General features: G+C 43.3%; 1 protein-coding gene across 1 annotated transcript in view; it reads left to right on the top strand.

Moving 5' to 3' along the window:
• The window catches only part of SGSM2 (small G protein signaling modulator 2), a 929,300-nt gene that overhangs the window by 778,276 nt on the left and 125,890 nt on the right, over positions 1-25,134 (top strand). Inside the window, exons 12-13 of the mRNA XM_078683529.1 lie at positions 11,413-11,566; positions 23,543-23,607. Coding sequence (XP_078539655.1) covers positions 11,413-11,566; positions 23,543-23,607 — 219 coding nt within the window. The remainder of the gene's footprint in view (positions 1-11,412; positions 11,567-23,542; positions 23,608-25,134) is intronic.

Here is a 25,134-nt window from a genome sequence, read left to right as displayed (position 1 = left end):
CTTCTTCATCTTTCCAAGATGCCACACAGGAGATTACCATGCCATACAGATCTGTTAACCAAGTTCAGAGGGAAGGTTTTTCATCCCAATCTTCCATCACTGGGATTGACAACATGGCTTCTGAGTTCCTCCAATATGGTCATATATGCTTCTTGCATGACTGTATGCAGATTTTGAAGGAAAGGGAGAAGACCTTCTGCGAGATAAGCATATGCTTTCAAATGGAAGCATTTCTATCTGTGGTGTACAGCCAAAGGACATAATCACATTCTTAGCCAGGAACAGGTTATTCTCTCAAAGCTTGTGTACTTGGCTAAATCAGGTTTACAGTTTTCCTCTATTAAAGTACATAAGGCGGCAATTACAGCTTATAAAAAGTAATCCACTCATGTTTCTTTCTTTCAAATGCCAGTTGTTACAGACTTCCTGGAAGGGCTAAGAAAGGTCCACCCACCAAGTCGATCACCTTCCCCTCCCTGGGAACTTAATATAGTCCTCTCTAATTTAATGGGTCCCCCCTTTGAACCCATTCACAAAGCCTCTCTGCAGCACCTATCTTAGAAGAACGCCTTCCTGGTGGCAATTACTTCTGCTCGCAGTGTGAGCAAGATTCAGGCCCTATGTTCCACAGAGCCTTATCTCGTTTTCCATGCTACTAGAGTGGTTATGAGAACACACCCGAGTTTCCTTCTCGTATTTTCATATCAACCTGTCAATCACTCTACTTACATTCTTTCCGAACCCTAACACTCCCCCTGAGGGGGCGTTACATTCACTTGATCTAAAAAGGGTTCTAAAATGTTACCTTGATAGAACAAAGGACATAAGAAAGTCAACCGTCTTTTTGTGAACTAAGGTCCAATGAACACTGGTTCTCACACTTCTAAACAATCCATTGCTAGATGGATAGTATCTTGTATCACATTATCTTATCAGATAGCTAACAAACAGCTCCCTAGCAGGCCGAAGGCTCATTCCACGAGAGGTAAAGCCGCCACCACTGCCCTTCTCAGGAATGTACCCATTCAAGAGATATGTAAAGCGGCAACATGGCGCTCAGTTCACACCTTTGCTTGCCATTACTGCCTCGGTACTGATACCCAAGCGGACGCCCGGTTCGGGCGAGCCTCCTTGAAGAATTTGTTTGGTTAAAATGTATATAGAGCAACAGAAGGTCACCACTAATTATCAAAACAATTTTAATTCCAAATTCAAACTCAAATCGTCTTTATTCGATCACGCAGTAGTAGATCATAAAAGATACATAAAACAACATTAACCGCATGCGCGCTAGCGGTTTTCCCGCTGCGCGCTGCGTTTAGCCACGTTACATGACGAGCTCAGCTCGTCATCAGCGCACGGCAGGTTACGCTCATGACAAGCTGAGCTCGTCATCAGCCCCGAAGGGGTTAAAAGAAAAGTTGCATGAAGGGAACTGTTGAGTACTTAACACATTTTTTTTCCAAGGATAAGTTCCTCCGCAGGTCTTATACACTATATATAAGAGCTGCTTCCAGTGTCATAATATGGAAAAATCTTTATCAATAAAATAGAGAAACCTTGGTTCAATAGAAGACATTTTCCTTGATTAAAAACAGTTTTAGGTAGAGGAATTCAGGCATTAAATATCATAAAATACATAGGCAGCGATGAATAAAAGAGTAAGATCTCAAGTCCATGAAGACAATTACCTCGATTAAAAAAGAAAATTAAATAACCAGAATATAGAAATAAGATGTAGTAAAATGCATAAACAGTGATAAGGGGATAGATCTTGGAGTCATGAGTGAGTTGCAGGTCTTATCACATTTATCCTCCCTAAAATAGCAAAGAGTTTCTCCAGCACAGTATGCTTTTCAAAAAGCCGACAACTGCATAACATACATCATAATCATCTAGCTGCTGCAAAAAAACGAGAGCCACTCTCCATTTGCTGAACTTATATCTCCTTAGGAGGGGCAGTAAATGTCTCTTCGTAAGGGTCAGCATCCAATCTGCTGACCAAGCAATCTTTTTTTTATTTTTTTTAATGCAGACTGTTTTCCTTAAAGGAAAGCAGGATGCGTTTTAAAAACAGAAAGGAAAGTTTTCTTTTCATTTTTTAAGAGTAGGCAGTGGTCCATGGGACCACTACCTGCACTTAAAAAATGCTGTAACAAACAATCACAAAGGGGAAGTGGTCCTTTGGGGAATGGGTTACCACCTACTTGAAGTATGTGGTAAAATGCAAATGTTTTCCGACCCCATTTCGGTCAAAACATTCCTACATACATGCAATTCAGTCGCCCTAAACACACCCCTTCCTAATAGCCAATCGCAAACCCATTTTGCGATTCAGTAACAGCTTACTAAATCACTAAATGGGTTTTGATACATGTAAAAAGCCTTTTTTGCATTCGCAAACGGGACGGTTCTGAGAATCGGCCTATTTGCGAATGCAAAATAGCTTGATACATGTAGCCCAAACTTTAGCAGAGTCTGGGGGAGCACTCATCAAAAGGACAAATACAAATGTCTGCTGTTGCAAATTGCCCTAGTGGAAAACATAACAACCACCTGATACACTCTAAACCGGGTCAATAACATTAGTTCACAGGCATGCTGGACCAAGAGCAGATAAGGAGCAACCCCAGCAGGGGTCTGAATCATACAGTATTCTCTTACAGCTGATTTCACTGCTTCTAAACCTTCCCTTGGGCCAGTTTATACTTAAGGAAACACTCCCTGGCCCAACCACTGCCCTTTTTCATGATGGTCTCAGGTTTTTCAAATATATACTGACAGCCCAGGGCAAGAGTTGTATCTCTTATGCATTGTAACCAAAGGATTTTCAGCCCAGTGGTGCAGAAGAGGCAATCGCGTTTAATTGCCTCATTTAGTTCAGCCTCCTTATTCAACCATATAGAGTACCATAGTGCCAATGGGGCTGGGTCAGTAAGATCTGATACATGATCTAAGCCTAGTTCCATGTGTGTAGGAAACTGTGGGGTCGATGGAGGCACCCCCAAACAAGAGCCTATAAAACCTATTTTCTTCCATCTGATTGGCACTAACATCTCTGCAGCCCAAGCCCCCGACCGTAAGTGAGAGTGGGAGGCATGTTTTCTTGTATATTTCTAAAATTGGTGCAGTTATTTTTTCCTATAGAAACTGCAAATTCAAAAGGTGCTCTGATTGTTCACAGGGAGTGATTCAACTTATTCTTGATGCAAGGGAACCAGGAGCAAGTGTTGCCAAACACCTGGCCTAAGACACGGGAACCACCTCACCCTTTCTGTTATTCTTTCCTCCATGTGTAATGTACAGGTGTTGGTCTTTGAGCCACATACCATAATAAAGGTCTTTGAAAAAATAGTTTCTAAGTTAAGCCCATTAATAAATGCCTGGTAATCAGCTTCTTAAGTCTATTTGCCGTCCTGGCAAAAAGCAACGCAACATCTGCATAGAGTAAGGCGAGTCCGGGTTTATGAACAACCCACAGCACATCTACCCCGATGTATGGTCCTTTTGAGTTTGTTATTATACACGAGAAAGAGTAATGGGGCAAGGACGCAACCTTGACGCACTCAACGACTGACTTTAAATGGAGGAGTGCACCCGCTATTCTCCCCATATCTAACAGAAGCCGAGAGATCCTTGTGCAGATGCGTTAGAAAATAGACCACATCAACCTCGAAGTCCAAGGACACTGAGATGTCCCATAATTTAGATCCATTAACAGTGTCAAAGGCACTTGAGAGGTCCATAAATGCCAACTGAATCGAGACGCCCTTTACAAATCAATATTTAACTACAAAAAGATGCAAATTAAGACACTGTTCTGTGTTTCCAAGACCCTATCTGAACCCATACGGTACTGGGGGAGGAATTTTCTTCTCATTTAACCAGAGGAGGAGACGATCCAAGATGACTTTCACGATTATTTTAGTGGCGGAGTCAAGAAGCGATATCGGTTGAAAGCACCTTGGATCCTGAGCATCGCCCTTCTTAAAAATAGATACCACAATAGACTTACAAGAAGATGGAGGGACCCCACCATACAAGCAGAGTTGATAACATCCTTGAGGAGGGGGGACCGGAATCTGGGGTAAAAACATCCATGGGAATTCCATCTTGCCCGGGTTGGCCTTCATGGAAAGGCTAGAATGAATGGCTTTAAGTACCACTTCTACGGAGAAGTTTATGTTCAAAGGGGGCCCTGAGATGAAATTAGTACCGTCAACTGCACCTTCGCCTCCTGATTGAAAATTATAAAAAGAATGAGCAAAATAAAATAAAGGTAATCCGTAGCTCTTTAAATATTTGAGGTCGCAAAAATAGCCTTTGGAGTCTAACTTCCACAAAACTGATGCATAAAACTGCGTGTACTCTCTAACTGTGGGGTCTGACATGGGCATGCTTTAACCAAGTATTAGCTACCATTGAAGGGAACCTTGGGTGAGTGACCATTTGTAATGTTGAGCTTGCTTGTTTCCCGCCACTGTTTGTGCGCTGCTGCATGGACTGCCAGGCATTTGCAGAGTAGAGGCACTAGACTACTTTTGTGACTTGATTGTGAGGGTCAGTCTCACTTCCTCTTTGCCACCCAGTGGTTGTGGCAAAGCACTCGGTCGATGAGCTTATCATAAGTGTACTACTGCTACTGAGTAGGTTAAGACCATCTCAAACCCTCAAAGTGACAGTTACCACTCCCTTAAAGTAAGTAACGCCCTCCTGACCTTTGCATGCAGCCCCCTGGGCTCCAGCAGAACTGGGCTGCTGTTTACTCAACTCAGCACTAACATCAAAAAGATGTTCAATAAAGAGGCAAGCCTTTATTTACAGTTTAATTGAAATCAAAGAGAGGAAGTAACTAAGGTTTTCTGTGCCACTTGACTTTTGGAACACCATCATTTTTAAAGACCTCTTGCAGCAAATGTTTACAAATATGACAAAGTCTCTTCATAATTTAAAAATGTATTTAATTAACATGCAGAACCACCTCTTTACCTAACTATATCAGATTATATCAGCACATTGAGAAGTATTCATTTTAAAGTGATAGTTTTCAAACATTAATTTTGAAACATTAATTCTTCCCGCCCACCCTGACAACAATTCCAATGGGGAACTAAAGAGACACGTCAGTTGTTATGTGCAATCTTTAGGTGGCCTGGGTTCCTATTATACATGAACAACATTATAGTTCATTAAATCAAACACAGGAGAAGGTTTTGTACAGCCAACATACTGAAGTCATGTATTTCAAGATTCATAAGATATGTAATAATGAAGAAAAAGGAGAGAAAATGCAATAAAACGATTGCCTAGGATCACACGATTTGGTAAAGTGGGGAAGCCGGGGTTAATGTTCTGTTTTCTGGTTTCATGTTGTTCAGTACATTCACTTGATGTATATGCTTCGTTTACCCTACACTTCATTACCGCCAATCCGCCTCGAAGCCCCCTCGCCCTACCACCACTCCGCTGCCATCAATGCAGCCCTGCACGGACCAAACTTTTTGGCTCCTTGGAAAATGTTTGCGAGTACCCATAATATAGAGCAAAAGAAGGACAACACTAATTATCAAAACTACTTTAAGTTTTTTCATACCCTATCCTCCAGAAGTGCTTTTCAACCATGAACAGAGGTGCCAAATCAAAGCTATCAATAGTGTTTAAGTCTTTGACACTTTCACATTTGGTTCAGTCTGTGTTAGTGAGTACCTAACAAGACATCTGCATGTTAACACAACACTCAACAACAATTATAGCACATACACCATCCTTAGCAGTCATTTTACAATCTAAGGACATTCTTTTTGTAGAATCGCTAACCATAACATGAAGAACAGTCATGCAAAACATAACTCACACACCAAAGGTATTGCTCATGACCTCCGAAATTTAGGAGCAATAAGTAACAACACCTAAACGTACAACGTCGTTAAATGACAATACATCATCACAACCAATGAATAATACTTTTTTCACAGTTGTGTCATTCATAGGGTTAACATACAATTCACACAGCCCAAGGCCCTTGTGCCCAATCCTCCATGCATGGCCATGGCGGTTTGGGCACAAAATCAGAAAAAACACTTGCTGAAGTGTTTTTAATGCAAGAAGAGCTCTGGGTCTGCTCACCCTGCACCTTATGCACTAATTTTCTTTTTTTTCCAGTGCCTTGCTCGGTGCACTGCGTTGGATAATTGCTATGCAACAGTATTTTTTCTGTGGCGACCTGAAAACAAGACCACAGCAGATTTGTGGCACTTATTTATGGGACCTTGCGTCCCCTTTGGTCCGCTGGGGCGTCACTTTTTGTGACACACCAACAGCGTACAAAATGCGCCATGTTGCGCCATATTTACAAAGTGACGCCTCTAGGTAGAGGCGTCAGTTTGTAAATCCCTGCGCCACATTATACCTGCACCAGGTATAATGTATGCAGGGGGGTTACGACGCACGAAAGGGTCGCAGAAGTGGCGCAGTGAAATCTCAAAGATTTCACTGCGCTACTTCTAGGACACAAATGCATCAATATCTTACGCCTGCCTCATGGCAGGCGTAAGACTGACGCAGGAACATTTAACATGGGGCTTGCCCATGTGTAATGACCCATTGCCAGAGTTGCGTCACTTTTGTGACACACTCCAGCAATGCATCATTTTTGCGCCTTCAGATACGTCAGAAATACTGACGTATCTGTAACTCCTTGCGACATGATGCGTCATACTGTTAACATGCTGCATCATTGGTGTCGCAGGGAGGGCACAATGAAAAGTGACACGTCTCTGTTTTCTCGCAGCAATGCGTCACTTTTCATAAATGAGGCCTGTGATTTCTAAGCTGGATCCTTAACAAAAGGACAAAATTCCATTCAGTGATTTTTTTTTATTCAGTGGAGAGCTGAAGTTCCTTTTGAAGGTACCCTTTCTTGGAGAATTATTAACAGAGTTCAAAGTTATTAGCAAACCAAAAAAAATAAAAATTCAATGGATACTCACCTAACCATAACTACAGTATCACTATAATCAAATCTGTACAATTGTCAATTTTTAGGCATGTTATACTATCTTCTAATTAACTGGTTAGCTTTCTACACTGATGTTTTCTGTTTTATGCCACACAACAACTCTCTTAAATCTTTTTAAAATAAGTTAATGTCCACACCCAGAAACACATCATTTTTGTTGTAACTTTTATATATTAGAATGTATACCTTAGAAATAAAACAAAGATGTGAATTTTTATTTAAAATGCAAAAAAAGGATCTTATCTCTTCACGTGACCATGAAGCTGGAAGAGAATGAATTCAAGAAGACAGGCGTTTCTATTCCAATTGATGTGGCTTACATGGTTGTTGGTGAAACAATATTACACAAGTTTGTGGTTGATTTCCTTTAATGAAAATTAAACTTGACTTATAAGAGAACACAGCTGTTTCTTCTAAAGGGGCGTATTATTTAAAAAGCATCAAATTGTGTAACTAGGTAATATATGTGTTGATTTTGAAGTCGCTTTTCTGTCATTTGTTTAGAGCTACGAAAAACATTTATGGATTACAAACACATAATTTATCATATATTGTGCTTCTAAAAATGATTAAAGTAGGTAATCAGAAGCTAAAAACTATTTACAGAATTGAGAGTCAGTAAAAACGTAAAGCATTGTTTGCAGATATTTTATTTATGTATTTATTTTATTTTATTTAAAAGGTTTTATATAGCGCTGGCTAGACCTAAGTGTATCAAAGCGCTTTATAATGGTTAGGTGCTGAAATTTTTTTTGCAATATAACATTTGTACAACAAGGTAAAAAGCAAGACAATTAGAGCAATCTACACAGTACGGCAATAACATGGGACTATAAATAAGGGATACCATTAGACCCTAGGAACTGAGGAGGGAAATGGGAAGGGTGATAGCATGCGGGAGTAGGCGGTAATTACAAGAGAACTAGAGGGGGAGGGTAGAAGTATATGCAGGAATGGGAAGGGGGGGAGTGAGTCAAGTATAATGTAGCAGGAACCTAGTACCATAGGGGGCGGGCTGTGAAACGGTGATTAGGTGGCAATGATTAAGGACCCCAGTATTTGTTGAGAAGGTGCAGCTTGAGGTCTTTTTTGAAGCTGAGGTAGGAGGGGTTGTATTTTATTTCGTAAAAGGAATTGTTCTTAAACGATTGCAGTGCAACAATTCTGATGGTTCACATAGAAATAAAACATGAGATACCTTCTGGCTACCATTACTGCATATATCACATATTAATTTGCTTTAGTCATCACTTTATTGTTTTTTAGGTTTGCTTCTATCTATAATTCACACACTCAAATCCCAATTCAAATGTCCGTTCTTGAATACATCCTATCTCTGCATCTTCTGCTAGAAAAGCAGAGTCTGGAAATGTTGCTACAATGTTGACTATCAATTGCAAAATTGTGTTTTTTAAACATCCTATTTAATTCCTTCTTCAGTATCATTTTAGAAGAAAGAGCTAGCACCTCCTATTTAGATAACTATTTCTTCAATTAGAGGCACATGGTTCCATTATATTGGAGACAGTTGTACACTTCCTCTTCTAGCTCAAGTCAAATGTAATTATGCACTGAGCTGGATGAAGCTGCAGAAAAGGTATAAGTAAAAAGCTAGAAACGACATGCTGTTGGAGCTGCGGTAAAGGGACAGCTCACAGTGCAATAAAGCTATTTACACATTTACCCAGGATCTCATGATTTGTGGGTGAAGTGAGGAAGTTGGGATTAGAATATATGATGTACAATCTTTAGGTCACATCTGAGATGCAATAATCTGCGCTTCAACCGAAGGATGCTTTTATACTGCGATAAATAAACTAATCTGTTGCAATGCACATTTCTCCATGTTAGGGTTAGCAAAAATTCTTCTTTATGCTTAGTAATGAGGTAGGATTCCATCTGCAAATATTCCTAAATGGCTGTGTATCGCATGATAGAGGCCTGCGAAGGACGGCAGACCAGCATCACTGCATTGGCATTTTCAGCCCTCCCAACCCTTGAAGGGACAGGTGCTTTAATCCCAAAAAAATGGCATGATACAAAGGGGCACATGAGAGGGGTCATATAGACTGGTGGGTGCTTCCCCCAAAGCCCACATTCACCAAATGGAAGCTGTACCTCACAGATAGCTTCCACTCTAAGAATGGATTACTCCCTCTTTTGGTAGGCAATTAATGATTTTCAATTACCTTGCGATTTGATAATACAAGAGGGCACCCCTTTAATGCCCCATTTCTTCGCGAATCACAAGGAGTCGCAATATAGGCCTTACAAATCAGTAATCTATTGGAAACTCACAGTGCACCTCTAGTATTCTGACTGAAAGATTTGCATTCGCAAAGCCTGCAATATTACACAGGGTGGGCTCTGCAAGTACAAAACCCTCGTGTGAAGTCATGCCTGAGGTGTCAAGGTTCTAGGTCAGTGATGCAGAGGGTCTAACATAAAACCCTTTCCTTTTGTTACTAACCCAGGAACTACTCTTATCATTTACTCATCGTGGGGCCCATAACACCGAAAACACTCATTCACTCAATTTTCTCTGGATCAGTGACAAGTAGACGAGTTGCAAGACATGCGGGGTACCTTATTAACCTATGAAATAACCATATACATTATAAACATTTAAATTTAATAGCTATCAGTTCTAAAGCATCAAGTTACTCCGCTGTTTGGTAGATGGACCAACTAGTAGGAATCAGTTGATGGCGATTGAGTCCAGCTCAATCGCAATTTAAAAGCTTCAGCATTTATTTGTTATGACTTTTATTCTAATAACCACAGACTCAAGTTTATATGTCATACGATTTTAACTAGAAATGTAATTGAGTACATTTTATTAGGAAAAATACATTTAAACATTATTTCAATACATTTAAGCAAAGAAAATAGAGAACGGAAAATACCCATTACCTCTTGGCTATAGGGCGATGATGAGAATAGTTCACCGGAAAATGAACCGCAGATCACAGGATAGGTTCCCAAGCTGACTGTCTGTCCCTCTAACCTCCTCGGACGTATTCCTCCCGAGATAGAATTCCCACGACTGTCTCGTTCCTTTTCCCCATCAGAGTTCAAAGCCCAAATTTTCAAAGTCTTTGCACCATAAAGAAGAAAATCGTCTCAACTGACAGCATGTCATGCTGAGCAAAGGTGCGAGAAAATAAGCCACACCTCATCATAAGCACAGGCTCTTTTTATACCCTTTTACTAACTTTCTATACCCCAAATTGAAACTTTTAGGGGCTATATCCACTTCTGATTGTTCTATTGGAGGGCAGGTGAAGATCACCTCATTGTCCTCCTAGCTCAAACTAGTTCGCAAAAGTCCTGATTCATTCCGGGTTCACATGACTTCATAAAATATTTTCATTTATACTTTATTAAATTATTTGCAACAATCTTCCACAGTCATGAATTTGCACATCCCCTGGAGCTCAGTCCTCCCATCCGTTCCCAGGCTTTTGGAATAGTCTCTTTGGCACAACTCCTGTTCCAGGTCAGGCTGGCCATTACATTTCTCACTCCGGGCGTAGGCCATACACTTGTGACTGGACTTTCATTCTGGACTTTCATTCTGCACATGCGCGGGGGCCATCTTAATTTTCTTTTGCGCCGTCACACTTCACAGCAGCCATTTTTCAGACAAAGCCTAGCAGACCCGAATCGGACCTAATATGAAAGCAAACATAACAGGAATTAGAAATAGAAATTAAGCCCTTCTGTTTACCGCCCACCATTCTAATGGCCTGTGTTAAGTATTATCTAGCAAAGCGACATTCAAAGCCATTTTACTTACCATCTGCATTCTATGCCACGAAATAAATCTAATACAGACAAAAATACATGCAATTTACTCTTCTTTACTATGCAATCACAAGCCTATGTTAATTTAATTCACATTTTATCAATAAATTAGAATTGTGCAAATAGCAGTTAGGTTCCCGCGTGTAGTGTCTAAGTAAAAGGTGCACTTACTAATTAGTTTACATGCTTCACACAGTTAATATTATTAAAGTTATGAGGTCATAAGATTCGAAGGGGTACAAAAATTGTGTGTATTTCCCCTACTCCATTATCTGCAGTTCAGCTACTAAAATACATCATAACTTTAATCCTATCTGAAGCTAGATCAAGAACATTACCACTACGGTGTATGTAAAGCATCAGACTGCGGTCTCCTTGGTTCATAAGGATTCTCACAGGTTTTTCCCATTCATACGACCACCCTGGGGATTCTTCAACTCCTTCAGTGCTACCCTTTATTGTTGAGAAGACTACAAAGCAGAACCAAATGGAAAAACTCTATTGCCCCCGTGTTGATTTGCGGTGGGAAGCTGATAGCATCACTGCATGTGTCTTGTTTTCTGACTAATGCTTTCTTTCCTTTCCAGACACCAATGACATGATTGAAATGCAAGGGTTTGGGGCCAGCGTGCTGTCATGGCAGCTCGCGGAATACTGTAGCCAAGGATCCTCCTGCCTGTCCTGCTCGACCGGAAGCTCCCCCTATGACCCTCCCAGCTGCTGCAGCTGTATACACGACAGGTAAGCCACACCTCGGCTCCCCCTATGACCCTCCAGCTGCTGCAGCTGTATATACGACAGGTGAGCCACACCTGGGGATGTCTGTGAATATTACAGAATATGAATGGAGACAGTCCTTGTGCACCATGATCCAATTTCATCTAGCATTAGCCTGGAAAGTGAGAAAGCAGCTTTTTAACACAGTTCTTCATAATGCAATGTTCTGGAGCTAGCAAATGTAACAGAATATAATAAGGAGAATGAAACCACATTCCTTGTAGAGCTTAGAGAACGTACCTTCCATGAGATAATTTACAGACTAAGATACAAGGAAAAGAATAAGATGGTAGTTATTAACAAAAATATATTCTTTCCAAGTATCTGAGCCGCTTGTAATAATGCGCACCATCATTTTCTTGCACGCTATGAAGCTTGAGACATAGACAGGCAAAGTGCAAACCATACCTGGTTCTGCTCTGATAGGAACAGTGCAGCATGAACTGTCAATCAATCAATCAGTCATTCATTTGTATAGCGTACTAATCACCTGTGAGGGTCTCAAGGCACTGAGCGGGGTTGGGGTGCAGCTACTGCTCGAACAGCCAGGTCTTGAAGAGTCTCCTGAAGATCAGCAGGTCCTGGGTCTGTCGCAGATGTGTGGAGAGGGTGTTTCATGTCTTGGCGGCGAGGTAGGAGAAGGATCTGCCACTGGTGGAGGTCCTGTGGATGCGTGGGATGGTGGCGAGGTCAGCGGAGCGAAGCTGGTGGTTCGGGGTGTAGAAGGTGAGAAGCTTGTTGGGGTATGCTGGTCCGACGTTGAGCAGTGGTTTGTGGGCGTGGGTGAGGAGCTTGAAGGTGATCCTCTTGTTGACTGGGAGCCAGTGCAGGTCTTTCAGGTGGGCAGTGATGTGGGTGTGGTGGGATATGTCGAAGATGAGGCATGCTGAGGCCTTCTGTATGCATTGGAATCTCTTCTGGAGTTTGACCGTGGTCCCTGTGTAGAGGGCGTTGACGTAGTTCAGTCTGCTGCTGACGAGGGCCTGTGTGACCGTCCTTCTAGTTCCGGTGGGGATCCGTCTGTAGATCTTGCGGAGTATTCAAAGGGTGTTGAATCAGGAGGAGGAGACTGCATTGACTTGCTTGGTCATAGAGAGCGATGAGTCCAGGATGAACCCCAGGTTGCGTGCGTGGTCGGTGGGTGTGGGTGTGGCTCCCAGGGTGGCTGGCCACCAAGAGTCGTCCCAGGCGGAGGTAGTGGATCAGAGGATGAGGACCTCTGTCTTGTCCGAGTTAAGTTTCAGGCGGCTGGTCTGCATCCAGCTGGCAAGGGCCTTCATTCCTTCATGGATGTTGGTTTTTGCGGTGGCGGGGTTTTTGGAGAGTGAGAGGATCAGTTGAGTGTCGTCGGCGTAGGAGACGATGTTGAGGTTGTGTGAGCAGACGATGTTCGTGAGCAGTGCCATGTAGACGTTGAAGAGTCTAGGGCTTGGGGATGATCCTTAGGGCACGCCGCAGATGATCTTGGTGGCTTCGGAGCGGAAGGGGGGAGGAGGACCCTCTAGGTTCTGTCGGTGAGGAAGGAGGTGGTCCAGTCCAGGGCTTTGTTGCATATTCTTGCGTCGTGTAGGCGTGTGCGTAGGATGTGGTGGCAGGCGGTGTCGAAGGCGGCTGAGAGATCCGGGAGGATGAGGGCAACGGTTTCGCTGCTGTCCAGTCGGATCCTTATGTCGTCTGTGGCGGCGATGAGTGCGGTTTCGGTACTGTGATTGCTGCGGAATCCGGATAGGCACTGGTCCAGGATGTTATTCTCCTCGAGGAAGTGGGTAAGTTGCCTGTTGACGATCTTTTCGATGACTTTCGTTGAGAAGGGAAAAAGGGAGATGGGTCGGAAATTCTTGAGGTCCTTTGAGTCTGCTGTGGCTTTCTTGAGTAGGGCGTTGATCTCAGTGTGCTTCCAGCTATCCGGGAAGGTGGCTGTTTCGAAGGAGCTGTTTACGATCTTCCGGAGTTGGGGTGCGATGATGCGGTTTGCTTTGTTGAAGATGTGGTGAGGGCAGGGGTTGGATGGCAAGCTGGAGTGAATGGTGTTCATGGTCTTGATGGTGTTGTCGTTGTTGATGTGGGTCCAGGAGAGCAGGTGTTTGCTGAGGCTGGGGGGCGGTGAGTCTACAGTGTCGGTGTAGGGAGGGTCTGGGTGTTGAAGGTGTCGTGGATGCCTGCGATCTTGCTGTGAAAGAAGGTGGCTAGAGAGTCACATAGGTCTTGCGACGGTGGAATGTCACTGAAACTGGAGCTGGGGTTGGAGAGCTCCTTCACAATGTTGAAGAGCTCTTTGCTGTTGTGTGCGTTGTTGTCGATGCGTTCCTTGAAGGAGGTCCTTTTGGTGGCACGGATGAGTTGGTGTTGCTTGCGGCTGGCGTTCTTTAGGGCTGCGTGGTTGTCTTGTGTCTTTTCGTGGCGTCACTTTTTCTCGAGTCTTCGACAAGCCCGTTTGGATTCCCTGAGGTCGGTGTTTAACCAGTTGGCCTTTCTGTCGGTGCGTCTGTTTGAGGGTTTTTTGATCGGGCGAGAGTGTTGGCGCAGTCATCGTTCCATTGCCTGAGGTTGCTGGCGGCTGTGTCGGTATCAGTAGAGTCTGTCGGTGGGTCTCGGGCAAGGGCGGTGACGAGCTGGTCTTCCGTGACCTTGTTTCAACTGCGGAAGGGGATCCATTGCGGGTGGTGGTGCGTGGTGGGTTTCTTGAAGCTGAATGTCCGACCAGTTTCCCTCTGAACGGAAACACAGAAGCAATCCCAAACCAGTTTCAGACTTGTCGAACCTCATCAGTGAAATGGAGACTGAACCCTATGGCACAGCGAGTATATGGGACCCACTTCTGCAAAACCCATCGCACCTGGTGCATCTATCATAGAAAAACCAACACGTTATGGGTGGAATGCTTGAGTTAATCTCAGCCATAAGTCATTACTTGGGCCGAATTTCTTCTCTTTCTAGTTGTTAATGTGATGCCCTAAGTGCGACGGGCATGCCCAGTCGTGGGTTCAGTGCTCACCGAGATAAGGTAGTAAAGGTGCACCATTACAGATGTGGCTTGGCCTGTCCGGGCTGGACTGTTCCAGTGGCGGTTGGTGACCAGCAAAAATGGTGCACCGACTGTTGAATGTTTCTCACACATGACGTTAATCACCACTTTACATTCATAAATTCAGGCATACAATCATTCATACAAAGTCATAAACAGAATACAAAAATACATACAAATAAACTTTTAAAAATTAAAAAAGAAAATAAACTTACCTTAGCCTGCATCACGTCTAGTCCTTGGCTCCAGACTCCTTTGAATGCAAGGTTCCACAGCTCCCACAGATCCTTATCCAATCCAGACGGTGCTCTCATGCTGTTAAGCAGCATGAGTGAAGTGTCTGGATTGGCTGGAGCAGGCTGCCTCAGTTCTCTGAAAGGCACTGAGGCTTGTGCCTGCTATCCAATCTAGTTGTCTAAGACAGCTGGGTTGGAGTTTGAATTGTGCATGTCGGTTTGGCCATAGCAAGGTAGCCGGGCAAACCGACATGTGCAATGAATTCTGATGGAGTCACTTGTCATTGCTGCCAATCAACAGCAATGACGTAATGACGCACTGGCCCTTCCTGCTCTGCCCTAAGGGTGGGCGTAAGTCGCATTGGGGGTCTACGCGGAGAGGCACGGAGATTGAACCAATCTCCGCATAGCTCCGCTACGCGCCGCCTGCCTCCCGCACGCCTCCCACCCGCAATAATAAAACGTTACAAAACATTTTAAATAACAATTTAAATCACCTAACCTTATTGGCGGCGGCCCCGGGCTTCCCTCCGTCTACATTGTATCTTCTTCTGGGAAACTGCTAATGCATGGGCGCCCGCGCATGTTCAGTTTTCCAGAAGAAGACGCGATGGAGACGGAGGGAAGCCCTAGGACACTGCCGATAAGAAAGGTGATTTAAATTGTTATTATAATGTTTTGTAAAGTTTTAATACTGCGGGGGTGAGGCGGGCAGGAGGCCAACTCCGTTCCGCCCGAGTGTGCGGAGACTTGCCTTGTTTCTCTGCCTACATCGCGGAAGGCAGAAGGGGCAAATATCCGCACATTCCAAGGGCGGAACGTAGTTGTCCGCCCATCCCTACTCTGCTCTCTCCATTCTGCAGAAAGCTAGAAAAATAAAATGGTAATAAAATCCTTTTATTAGCATTATTTCTCCAGGTTTCTGGCTGCACGAGTCATGCAATGGGCAAAATGATTTACTGTGATGTACCCCCAAGCGATTAGCAGACCTTAAGAATTGCAAGCACTCCACACATCACATTTGTTGTTTTAATTGTAGTTTTTGTACTGCACACCTCATGATATTAAACCCTTAAGATGGCTGGATCAAGGCAGAAGTGACGACCTGACCCTCAAAACAGAGGGACCCACCACAACGCAACGCTTGGGACATATATTTGGAACAGCTAGAAGCTAAGACAGACCACAAGCCCCCATAAAGGATCCTATGTTCTTTTTATCCTCTAAGGCCTTCATCCCGCAGACTATTACCCCTCCTGCACCAGACATACACAGGGTGCACTCCTCCTTGTTCATGATCCTTGACTTTCCCTGCCACCCCTCCCCCAGCCAGTTCACTCCCCCAGACACAGGCCTAAGGCTCCAATGTCTTATCCTATCATCTCCAGCCCTAAGCCACGCCCACTTTTTGACAGTGGAGCAGTGCAGCCGCATTGCAGACAATGTCTGGCTATCCAAGGAAACAAAGTTTAATAGTTTGTGCACCCATTGGGCACTTTTCAGACTCTAACAGCAAGCGGTTCTTGCAATGGACACATATGAACTTTAGTCCCTCATTGAGGATCCAGTAAGCTCAGCATGGTGCCTGACTGTACCTGCTGTTCATCCAATAGACTTTTGTACCAATGTTCAGCCCATTGTGGATATCACAGTCTGTGTCCTATGACTCCTGAGTAACTTCGAATCTATGTTTTATATACCTTTCTCATCTGCTCTTTGTCTGCCTAAAACATCAATAAAGAGCCACTTGTAAATAAAAATGCTTCCTCAAGGTAATATGGGGCTCATTTAGACTGACACAGAGATTGCTACTTACCGGATTACAACATGCTTTTCCCCATTTGTGCATCAGTGATGCAGCATTTCACAATCATATCATAGGAATTCCGTGAATGGGTATCCACCAGGATAAGACGGGTAGAAACCGAAGGAAACTAAATGCAGAAAAATATTTGGGATCAATATTCGACATGTAAAGCTATAGCTGGGCTTTTCTTTACCAGATTAATTACCTGTTTCTGATGGTTGGATACTTCTAAATGCAAATTCCTCACCTTACAATAAACACCAGGAACTTAGCAATACTCTTCTGTGCTGCTAGATGGCACTGTGCAGCTCTGCACAAGCTCTGAACTGCCCGGAAGTGACAGAGGCGAGCTACATATTAGCTTCACCCCTGAGTGCTGACGTCAGTTCCTTTCTTTCCATGCCTTTAAACCCGAATCTGAGGCTCCACTCCCACTTACCTCACCCTTCCGCCACCTCCTAAAATGAAATCCAATGTGTAAGGAAACAATGTTTCCCAATGGAAACATTGGAGTGAGAAGTTGGCCTAACGGCTAGGGTGGTCAACCTCGAATCTGGGGAACTAGGTTTGAGTCTCGGCAATGACGCTGAACATCCTGTGATTCTGGGAAAATCACTTAATCTCCCTGTGCTTGAATGAATGAAAAAGGATTTGTAAAACGCAACTAAACCCAAAGGCATCAAGGCGCAATAGATGGTGCAACTGTTTGAGCGGGGGGAAAGCAGGGCGGCTACAAATAGGCTTCTGAGAAGAGCCAGGTCTTAAGAGCTTTGCGGAAGAACGCATGGGAATTAAGACCCTTAAACTCAACTGCGTCTTAACAAAAAATGAATGTGTTCTCATGTAATGCAACTGGTGCTATGTAAAGCGCTCTGATACCCGATTTGGGTCAAGTTCGCGCTATATAAAAATAAAAACAAATTCCCTCCTAAAACTACATGTTTCAAACCATGCCACAGCGGCAGGAAACAGATGTCCGTCACGGACCCGTACAAGACCACTCAACAGAATGGGGAGGAGGGAGGTCAGTGAGGCATCAGTAGTTAGAATTATCCATCAGAAGAGGAAGTTAATTACCTTTGTTAACGCTCTTTCTGCTGGATATTCTGTTTAATCGTCGATTCCTCACTGCCCTCATGCCTCCCATTCTGTGGAGCGGCCTCTTCTTTTTACCATCTAAAGAGGTCCCAAGGTAAAGATCTGTGCATTCGCACCAACAACTGTTTTATGGTAAGCATTTTAGGGTGCGGAGAGAGTCAAGCAAGAAACTGATGTCGGCACACCGGGATGGCTCTGATACGCTGCTCCACTTGTGGAGTAGTGTGGCTCACTGGTTAGAGGCGGCAGGCCTGAGAGCAGAAGTCAGCCTGGGACCAGGGTTCAATTCCCGACGCGGCAGGGTCGTGGACCTTGGTCAGCGGACTCGATAATTCTCGCTTCGGTGCTTACTCTAATCAGGGGTTCCACTCGGCAACTCTGGGCATTAGCTTGCCTAATCTCCACAATGGCCCCACCAATTCCGGGGATGCCTGGCTCCACCTTGGGGACTCCCAGCAAGGGACCATCCCACAGGGAAAGCCAGGACGGGTTCCCCAGAGTTATACAGCGCCGGGACGCCCCGTTGCTGGGGCAGCTGTGCGCTTTACAAGTATACTACATTTACATTTACATTTACTTCCAGGGCAATACAGAGCCAGCGTAGAGCCGCACTGTGCCACCTAGTGGTGCACAGGAGTATTGCTAAGAAAAGCTTTTGGATCCAGTCTGGCTCCTGAGGAATATTCCAAAGGTGAAGTATCTTTAGTTAGATAAAGAGTCCACAAGCGTGTTACCCAAATAACTTGTTTTTTGAGACTGTATTGATTTTGTTATTGTTGTATAGCTTTGTGTTTTCCTCTCAAATGCACTTAGCTAGTCATTGTTCCTCTCGCTCCAATTTTACAAGATGTTGCTATCCTCATTCCTTCAACTGATTATGTTGTTGGGACCTGTGGGGATTTGCATTGTGTGTTACTGCATGGACTTCTATTATTCTGTAGCTTACCCTAGCGGTGACAACCATCTTTTCTTGTTTTTTTTGTTTGGTGTTATATATTTTGGTGATTGACTGAGCACGGGCGGGACTGCAGTCAGGAATTTAAATGGCCTGACTGTCTAATTCCCATATTATCACTAAAATGTAAATCCGTATTTGTAAAGCGCAAACTACTCACCGTTACGGGTCTCAAGGCGCTGGGGGCCGTCGTGGAAACTAAGTGAGCTATTGCTCAGAGTCACATGTTGCTGAGCTGAGCTGCCACCAGTGCCGGGGATCAAGCCGTGAACCCTGTGCTCCGAAGTCAGCTGCCCTGGCCGCTGCACCACACCTCTCCACATCTATCCACTACACCAGAATAAATGTACACCACTTGCATTTGGTCTCATTTTAGACCGCTAACTCAGGTGTGACATCCAAAACTACGAACACTATTGAATCTGACTCCTCTCCATCCTGTATTTTTCATTCAGTAGCAAACACAATGGCTCGTATTCTCTGAAAGTTGGCCAATTCCGCCTCTGAAGAAGGGCTGCGACAGGTTAATTGGAAGAAGCCTTCACTGGACAACGCAGTATTAAGCAATTATAAAACAATATATTTTCTGCCGTTCTGTGCTGCGCTTGCAGAAAAAGAATCAATACTGTAATCTCCGAGCATTTATAGAGCAACTCACTAACCTGGATGTTGCCTTAATAGTGGTCCAAAATAAATTAGGTATGCTTTTGGCTCCAGGCGATGCCACCACGCTGGTCCTTTTTGACCTCACTGCAGCCTTGTACAAAGTGTGTCATGACAACCTGGTGTCGAGGATGGAAGAGACAGGAATACGTGGTAAGGCCCTGGACTGGATTTACAGCCAGATTCATCAACGGAGAATCGGCTCGCAAAGGGCCAGATTCTGAGAATCTGACCCTTTGCGAGCGCAATTTTTGCATTTGGGATTCATCATCCCAAATGCAAAAATCGCAAATTGCGAGGAATTGCATTTAAGGAATCTCTATTTCAGATTCCTTAAATGCAATTCATGAACCATTTTGGAATTGCGAATTCGCAATTTTTGGCCGCTATTTACCGCGAAGTCTGACTTCGTGGTAAATAGCGAAAACTTAGAAAAATGCACTTTAGTGCATTTTTCTAAGTTGTATGTTACACACACACAAGTCCTTTGGACATGTGTGTGCGCAACATCAGTCTACATTTTGATTTCGGGGGTGCTACAGGGTGTCCTTTGGACACCCCTGGCACCCTTGAAATCGCATCCTTATTTGTGATTAGCAAATTGCTAATCGCAAATAAGGAAAGACTCCCCATTCATTCCTATGGGCCTTTAGGCCGGCCCATAGGAATGAATGGGGAGTCATTCCTTATTTGCGATTAGCAATTTGCAAATCGCAAATAAGGAAGCTGTAGAAATCGCAAATTATATTGCGATTTCTACATGAATCCCGTTTTGCGAGTCTTGAATAGCAATTCCTTAAAAATCGCTATTAAGGACTCGCAAAACAGGACAATGATGAATCTGGGGGTTAGTCATTTTCTACCACATCATAGTCTGAGAGTATCATGCCTCCTTGCCTGTATATTTCTGGTCAGCCATTAAAGATCTCCAGCCTTGTTTATGTGGCACATCCTTCAAAGAATACACACATCACAAAGCTATGAGTTGATTACTCCCTACATACCATGAATGGCAGTAATGGATTTCAGTGCAGGGAGAGAACATTACAGCTCTGTCGCTCTCTCCCATGAATCGAACAGAAGCATACATCAGAATTTCCTTTTCTGGATACTGTTGGATGTCTTTTCTATTCCGTTTAAGCCATACCGCGGCATCCAGAGACATGCCTGATTGTTCGCACACAAGCGCATGCAGACACACATATGTACTATTCATCCCATTCTCAACTCTTGGTGGGCAAGAGGGTCTAGGACAGATGTTTGATTCATGACCAAGACGCCATGTGACCATGGAGTGCCAAAAAGGATGTTTAGATGTTTTAGAAGGTATCTTTGAGTGTCTTGGTTGTAAGAACATGGTTCTGATTTTGCAAGTACATTAAGTAGATAAAGATGAAAATAGATTTAACCCAGTCAGTTCCTCTCTCTAGCCTTACACTATGGTTACATTTTCCTTCATGGCAGCTTCAGGGCACCCTTCAAAGAATCCTTAGATTTGTGCTGACTGTTTAGTGCTTGGTGACACACATATCTTTAGGCCAACATTGAAAAAACTTCAATTCTCACCTAATGCTGGTGATTTAATAAGGTAAGATGAGAAGAGGGAGTTCTCTACAGGGTTCCTGTCCCAATTACCAAGCTCCTTGGGTTACTATATTTTGCTTGAATCTTTTCGCTAAAATAGGTGGTAGATGTACTCTTGAGCTCATTGTCTGGATAACTACTGAGCCAGAGGGTTCCAAGTGCCTTCAGATGGTATGGCAGTTCTGGGCTCAGACTGTACTGTATAGTCAGTCCTAGTAAAAGGGATGTTTTTCTGCACTTTGACTAGGATATCCATCATTCCATTGAAGAAAGCAGTAAACTATATGATGTGGTTTACCTAAGTCATTTTTTTATAATTACATTTGTATAATAATTTGTAAATGTTTGAGGTATTCACAAACTATTATGTTGCAATCCCACAGTGCCTTTAATACACAAAATTGGTGTTTGTTTGACAATGAGTGATGTTTTTAGAAGTATTGTGAAATCCTTCCCTGAAAGATTTCTTTAACAAACGTGCATGTCAAGCAATACGGATTCCAGATAATCCCTTCGATGATGTTGGGTTAGGTAGTGACAATCTGTTGCAGCAGTACTCAGTTTGGTCGCCCTTCTAAGGCCCAAGATATAATCCTACTAAGGAAGAAAATATTTCTAGATGGAGTTCAAGCACACCCCAAAATAATTGGGAACTATTAACAAATTACATTTTGAAATAGGAAAACTAGTAATGCAGTAGTACTACTTATGTACTACAAAATGCTGTTCACAAACCTATGGGCGGAGACTTCCTCCTCTGCATTCCTTATCCTTTCTATGTGGAGATCTCTGTCAAGGTGGTGCAGACCACTGCCCTCATAAGTGTATGTTTTTGTAGTAAATGTGGGAGGGACAGGGAGAAATGGCTGAAATGGGATATACATCTGAATGGGAGGGGTTTAGAGAAATTTAAGAAAGAGGTTATGCTGAGCACATGCTAATACACACACCAACAAATGAGTAAGACTATTGAAAATCACAGATTACCCTTCTAATGTTACTACAGCCTTAGAGGTGTCAAAACAGGTATAAATATCCTCAGCCCAGCCTTGGAGTAAGCCCAGCACCATAAATGTCCACTCACCGGTACTGCAACAGTCTCACAGAGAAAATGGAGGCAGGGAAAAAATATAACATCCATAGGAACTAATATTAAATGAATTATATTATATCAATATTTAACATTTAATTTATATATTTATATTTTAATGTTAACATCTAATATGGTAATTATACACACATAATTATTACATTATATACATACACATACACATATACATATACATACATTAATGGTAATTTATATTTACTAGTAGTAACTTTACTTTTGTAGGAGGCTCCACCCCCTGATTTGAAGGTGTGGAGACATGTACGTCTACACCTAGGTGTAAATTGACACATGCAAATTTAACTTTGTGAATAGGCTCCATTCTTTCTACTAATAAAGAGTTTTTCAACACAATATGATGATCAAGTGGGCAAAGCAGGCAGATTTGAGAAACTAAAGATCACTGGAGAGCACATCTACACCAATGCTTGTTTTTAGTCCTGTGCAGACATCAAGGTTGTCTTGTCTCATTAAAAGTCTCTAGATATTAACAATCTTGTACTTAAACCCAACTTTTGTTGTACTTCAATTCTCTTTAGAAGTGCTTCCTAGTGGGTTTGCTCCTGAATGTTAAAGTATCTTTGAACCAAGCCAGAGCCCCAGAGCTTGGTGGCACTTTGGAAAGACTCTTGATTTACTTGCAACCTAAAGTGTCCTCAAAAAAGCAGTTATAGTATGGTATAGTAACCCTGCGGTGCACACAGTGGTTCCGCTGGTGCTCTGTTTAAAGTTAGTTCCTGTGGTGTTGAGTCTGGCTAGTGGTAAGAGTGAGGCTTCGATCAAGGGCCTTGCTTAAAATGGTGTCGCGAGTTCTCAAAATCATTCTTATCAAGCAGAAACTAAAAACCATAACATGAAGATGTTGTTCAAAAAGACACAAAAATACAAATTGTGTTATAAAAGTGATTGTAACTATGATCCAAGAACCTTCTTGCCTCTTTTCCCCACACTTTCTGCCCCTCTAAACTGAATCTTTGGAATGGTTTTTGTCCAGTCCACCTAGTCCCAAGGTAATAGGCCAGTAGGCATGAGACAGTATTCCCTCCTCCCCGCATCCTAGACACCCCTCCATCAGTGTTCTGCTGCAGACAAGTCTTGGGTCACTTCCTTCCTTTGGAGCAGGAATGAAGCATGCTCCCTGGTGAGCGCCCAAGCTATCCTGGCTCATTGTATGGTTAAGTTGCTTCACAGCCCCTTGCATGAAAGCGCCAGGCACTAGCGGCTGCTTATTGGCAGATACTTCGCCTTTTCATGCAATTAATTCTGTCAATGTGACACCCTCTTGGTGCTGCATACAGAAACCTCTTAATAATTGTTTTGCTGCTCAAGTGTTCATATTCTGTCATTTACCTGCTAATTAGTGTGTTTTGCTCTGATGCTTTCATATAGTGTGAATAGATATTTTTGTCACAAAGGAACAACGCACTCACATTGTTATCTTTCCCTGTCTCTTTCAATTTACAGAACCCCGCTGAAGATGTTGTGCGAAAGTATGAAGAAGCAGATTGTGTCCCGCGCCTTCTACGGCTGTAAGTAGTGTGGTGTGTGTTTGTGGGTGGATGGAAGATGGTGTCCAAAGAGGATTCATTCCATAGCACTGAGAATTTATTACAATTTCATCCTGATATCTGATTCTGTGCTTGCACAATCGTCACGTCCATGGCCATTGACACCCATGCTGTGTGCGGGTGTGTAGCTGCACAAAGGGGGACACCCTTCGGTATCTGCCTTCTTCTATTAGCGTTTGTAAGGTAACCTATAACAGAGACTTAAAGATAGTGTGATATATAAGAGTATCTCATATTTCATTGATGGCCTTGAGTTTGATTTTACTAGTGATGAGCCGGTAGACAAGACATTATAACTAAATACCGACGACTGGTTGGTTTAAGAGGTACGGGAAGTCCAAAGAGCCAGTAGCTGTGGTGGAAATGTTTACTAAAGCACAATGGGTTCCTTTGTTACCTGTAATGCTTGGCCTCTGATTTCTTTGAATTTTTCGGTAAGTTCTCAATGCACATTATAGTTGGCAAGTGCCCTGAAATCCTGACTTTAGAGCTCGACTTTCATATGATGAACACCCAGTAAGTATTGTTTGATTCTGTCCCATTGGTGCTCCTGATTCTTCAGCATTAGGACATCTTTAGTTCATTTCATTTGTCTTTTTGGTTCATTTTATTTGTATTCTCACAGCACCATTTGGGGCTTGAGAAGCTTTGAGTGTTAAAGAGCATGTACCCTGTGGGGCACAAAGACAGGCTGGCCAAAAGAGTTCAGTGGCCTCTGAGCTCTCAACACATATATGTGATACAACTTCCTCAAGTTGAATCCATCCAAAACAGAGAATATTTGGGTATGTCAGGTATATCCTTTCAGCATATTTGGCCATCATCTCATGGACCCCACCCAACTTTCAAAAAGTTGGATCAACACGCGGGCCTGTCTGCCAGACCCCGTGCTGTCACTGTCCTACACATAGACCACTCAGAGATATGACATCATGGCCTCCAGCACTTCAGCCACCAACTCGTAGAGCGCCTTGCCACCTACTGTGCATTGTGCATTCAATCATCTTCAGTTAATTAAAGGCATTGCTGATAAATGTGTAACTTTCCTAGGTCGATGCCTCCTCCATCAGCACCAAGATACCTGTGAGCTTCACTCCTTATAAGACTCATAACATAGCCATTGACAAACAGGTCATCTCCAGGGCTCTTCTGACCTTCAAAGTCCACCTCTGAGGTTATGAGGTAGGGTAAGTGGAATGAAAGGAAGTTCCACATACATGGTGGGAAGGATATGTCTCAAGGCAGGAGAAACCTAGGGCTGGCCTAGCAACCTGCAACTGAAACAACATGAAAAAAGATCCCTAAGAGATGACCTTTAGCCCCTTATGACGTGGGAGCCACTCTTTCTCTCACTGGCAAGTGGACACTGATGAAAACTTTTTCTAATGGTCGAAGGACGACAGCGTAGAGCAAATTCCGAAACATGTGTACTTCTCATGGAGGAGGGCCGGCGGGCTATAAGAAGCTGTCAGGTTGGCTCGAGCACTA

The sequence above is a fragment of the Lissotriton helveticus genome, chromosome 3_1 (assembly GCF_964261635.1).
Source record: "Lissotriton helveticus chromosome 3_1, aLisHel1.1, whole genome shotgun sequence".
Lineage (NCBI taxonomy): Eukaryota > Metazoa > Chordata > Amphibia > Caudata > Salamandridae > Lissotriton > Lissotriton helveticus.
This window is presented reverse-complemented; position numbering and strand designations above follow the sequence as displayed.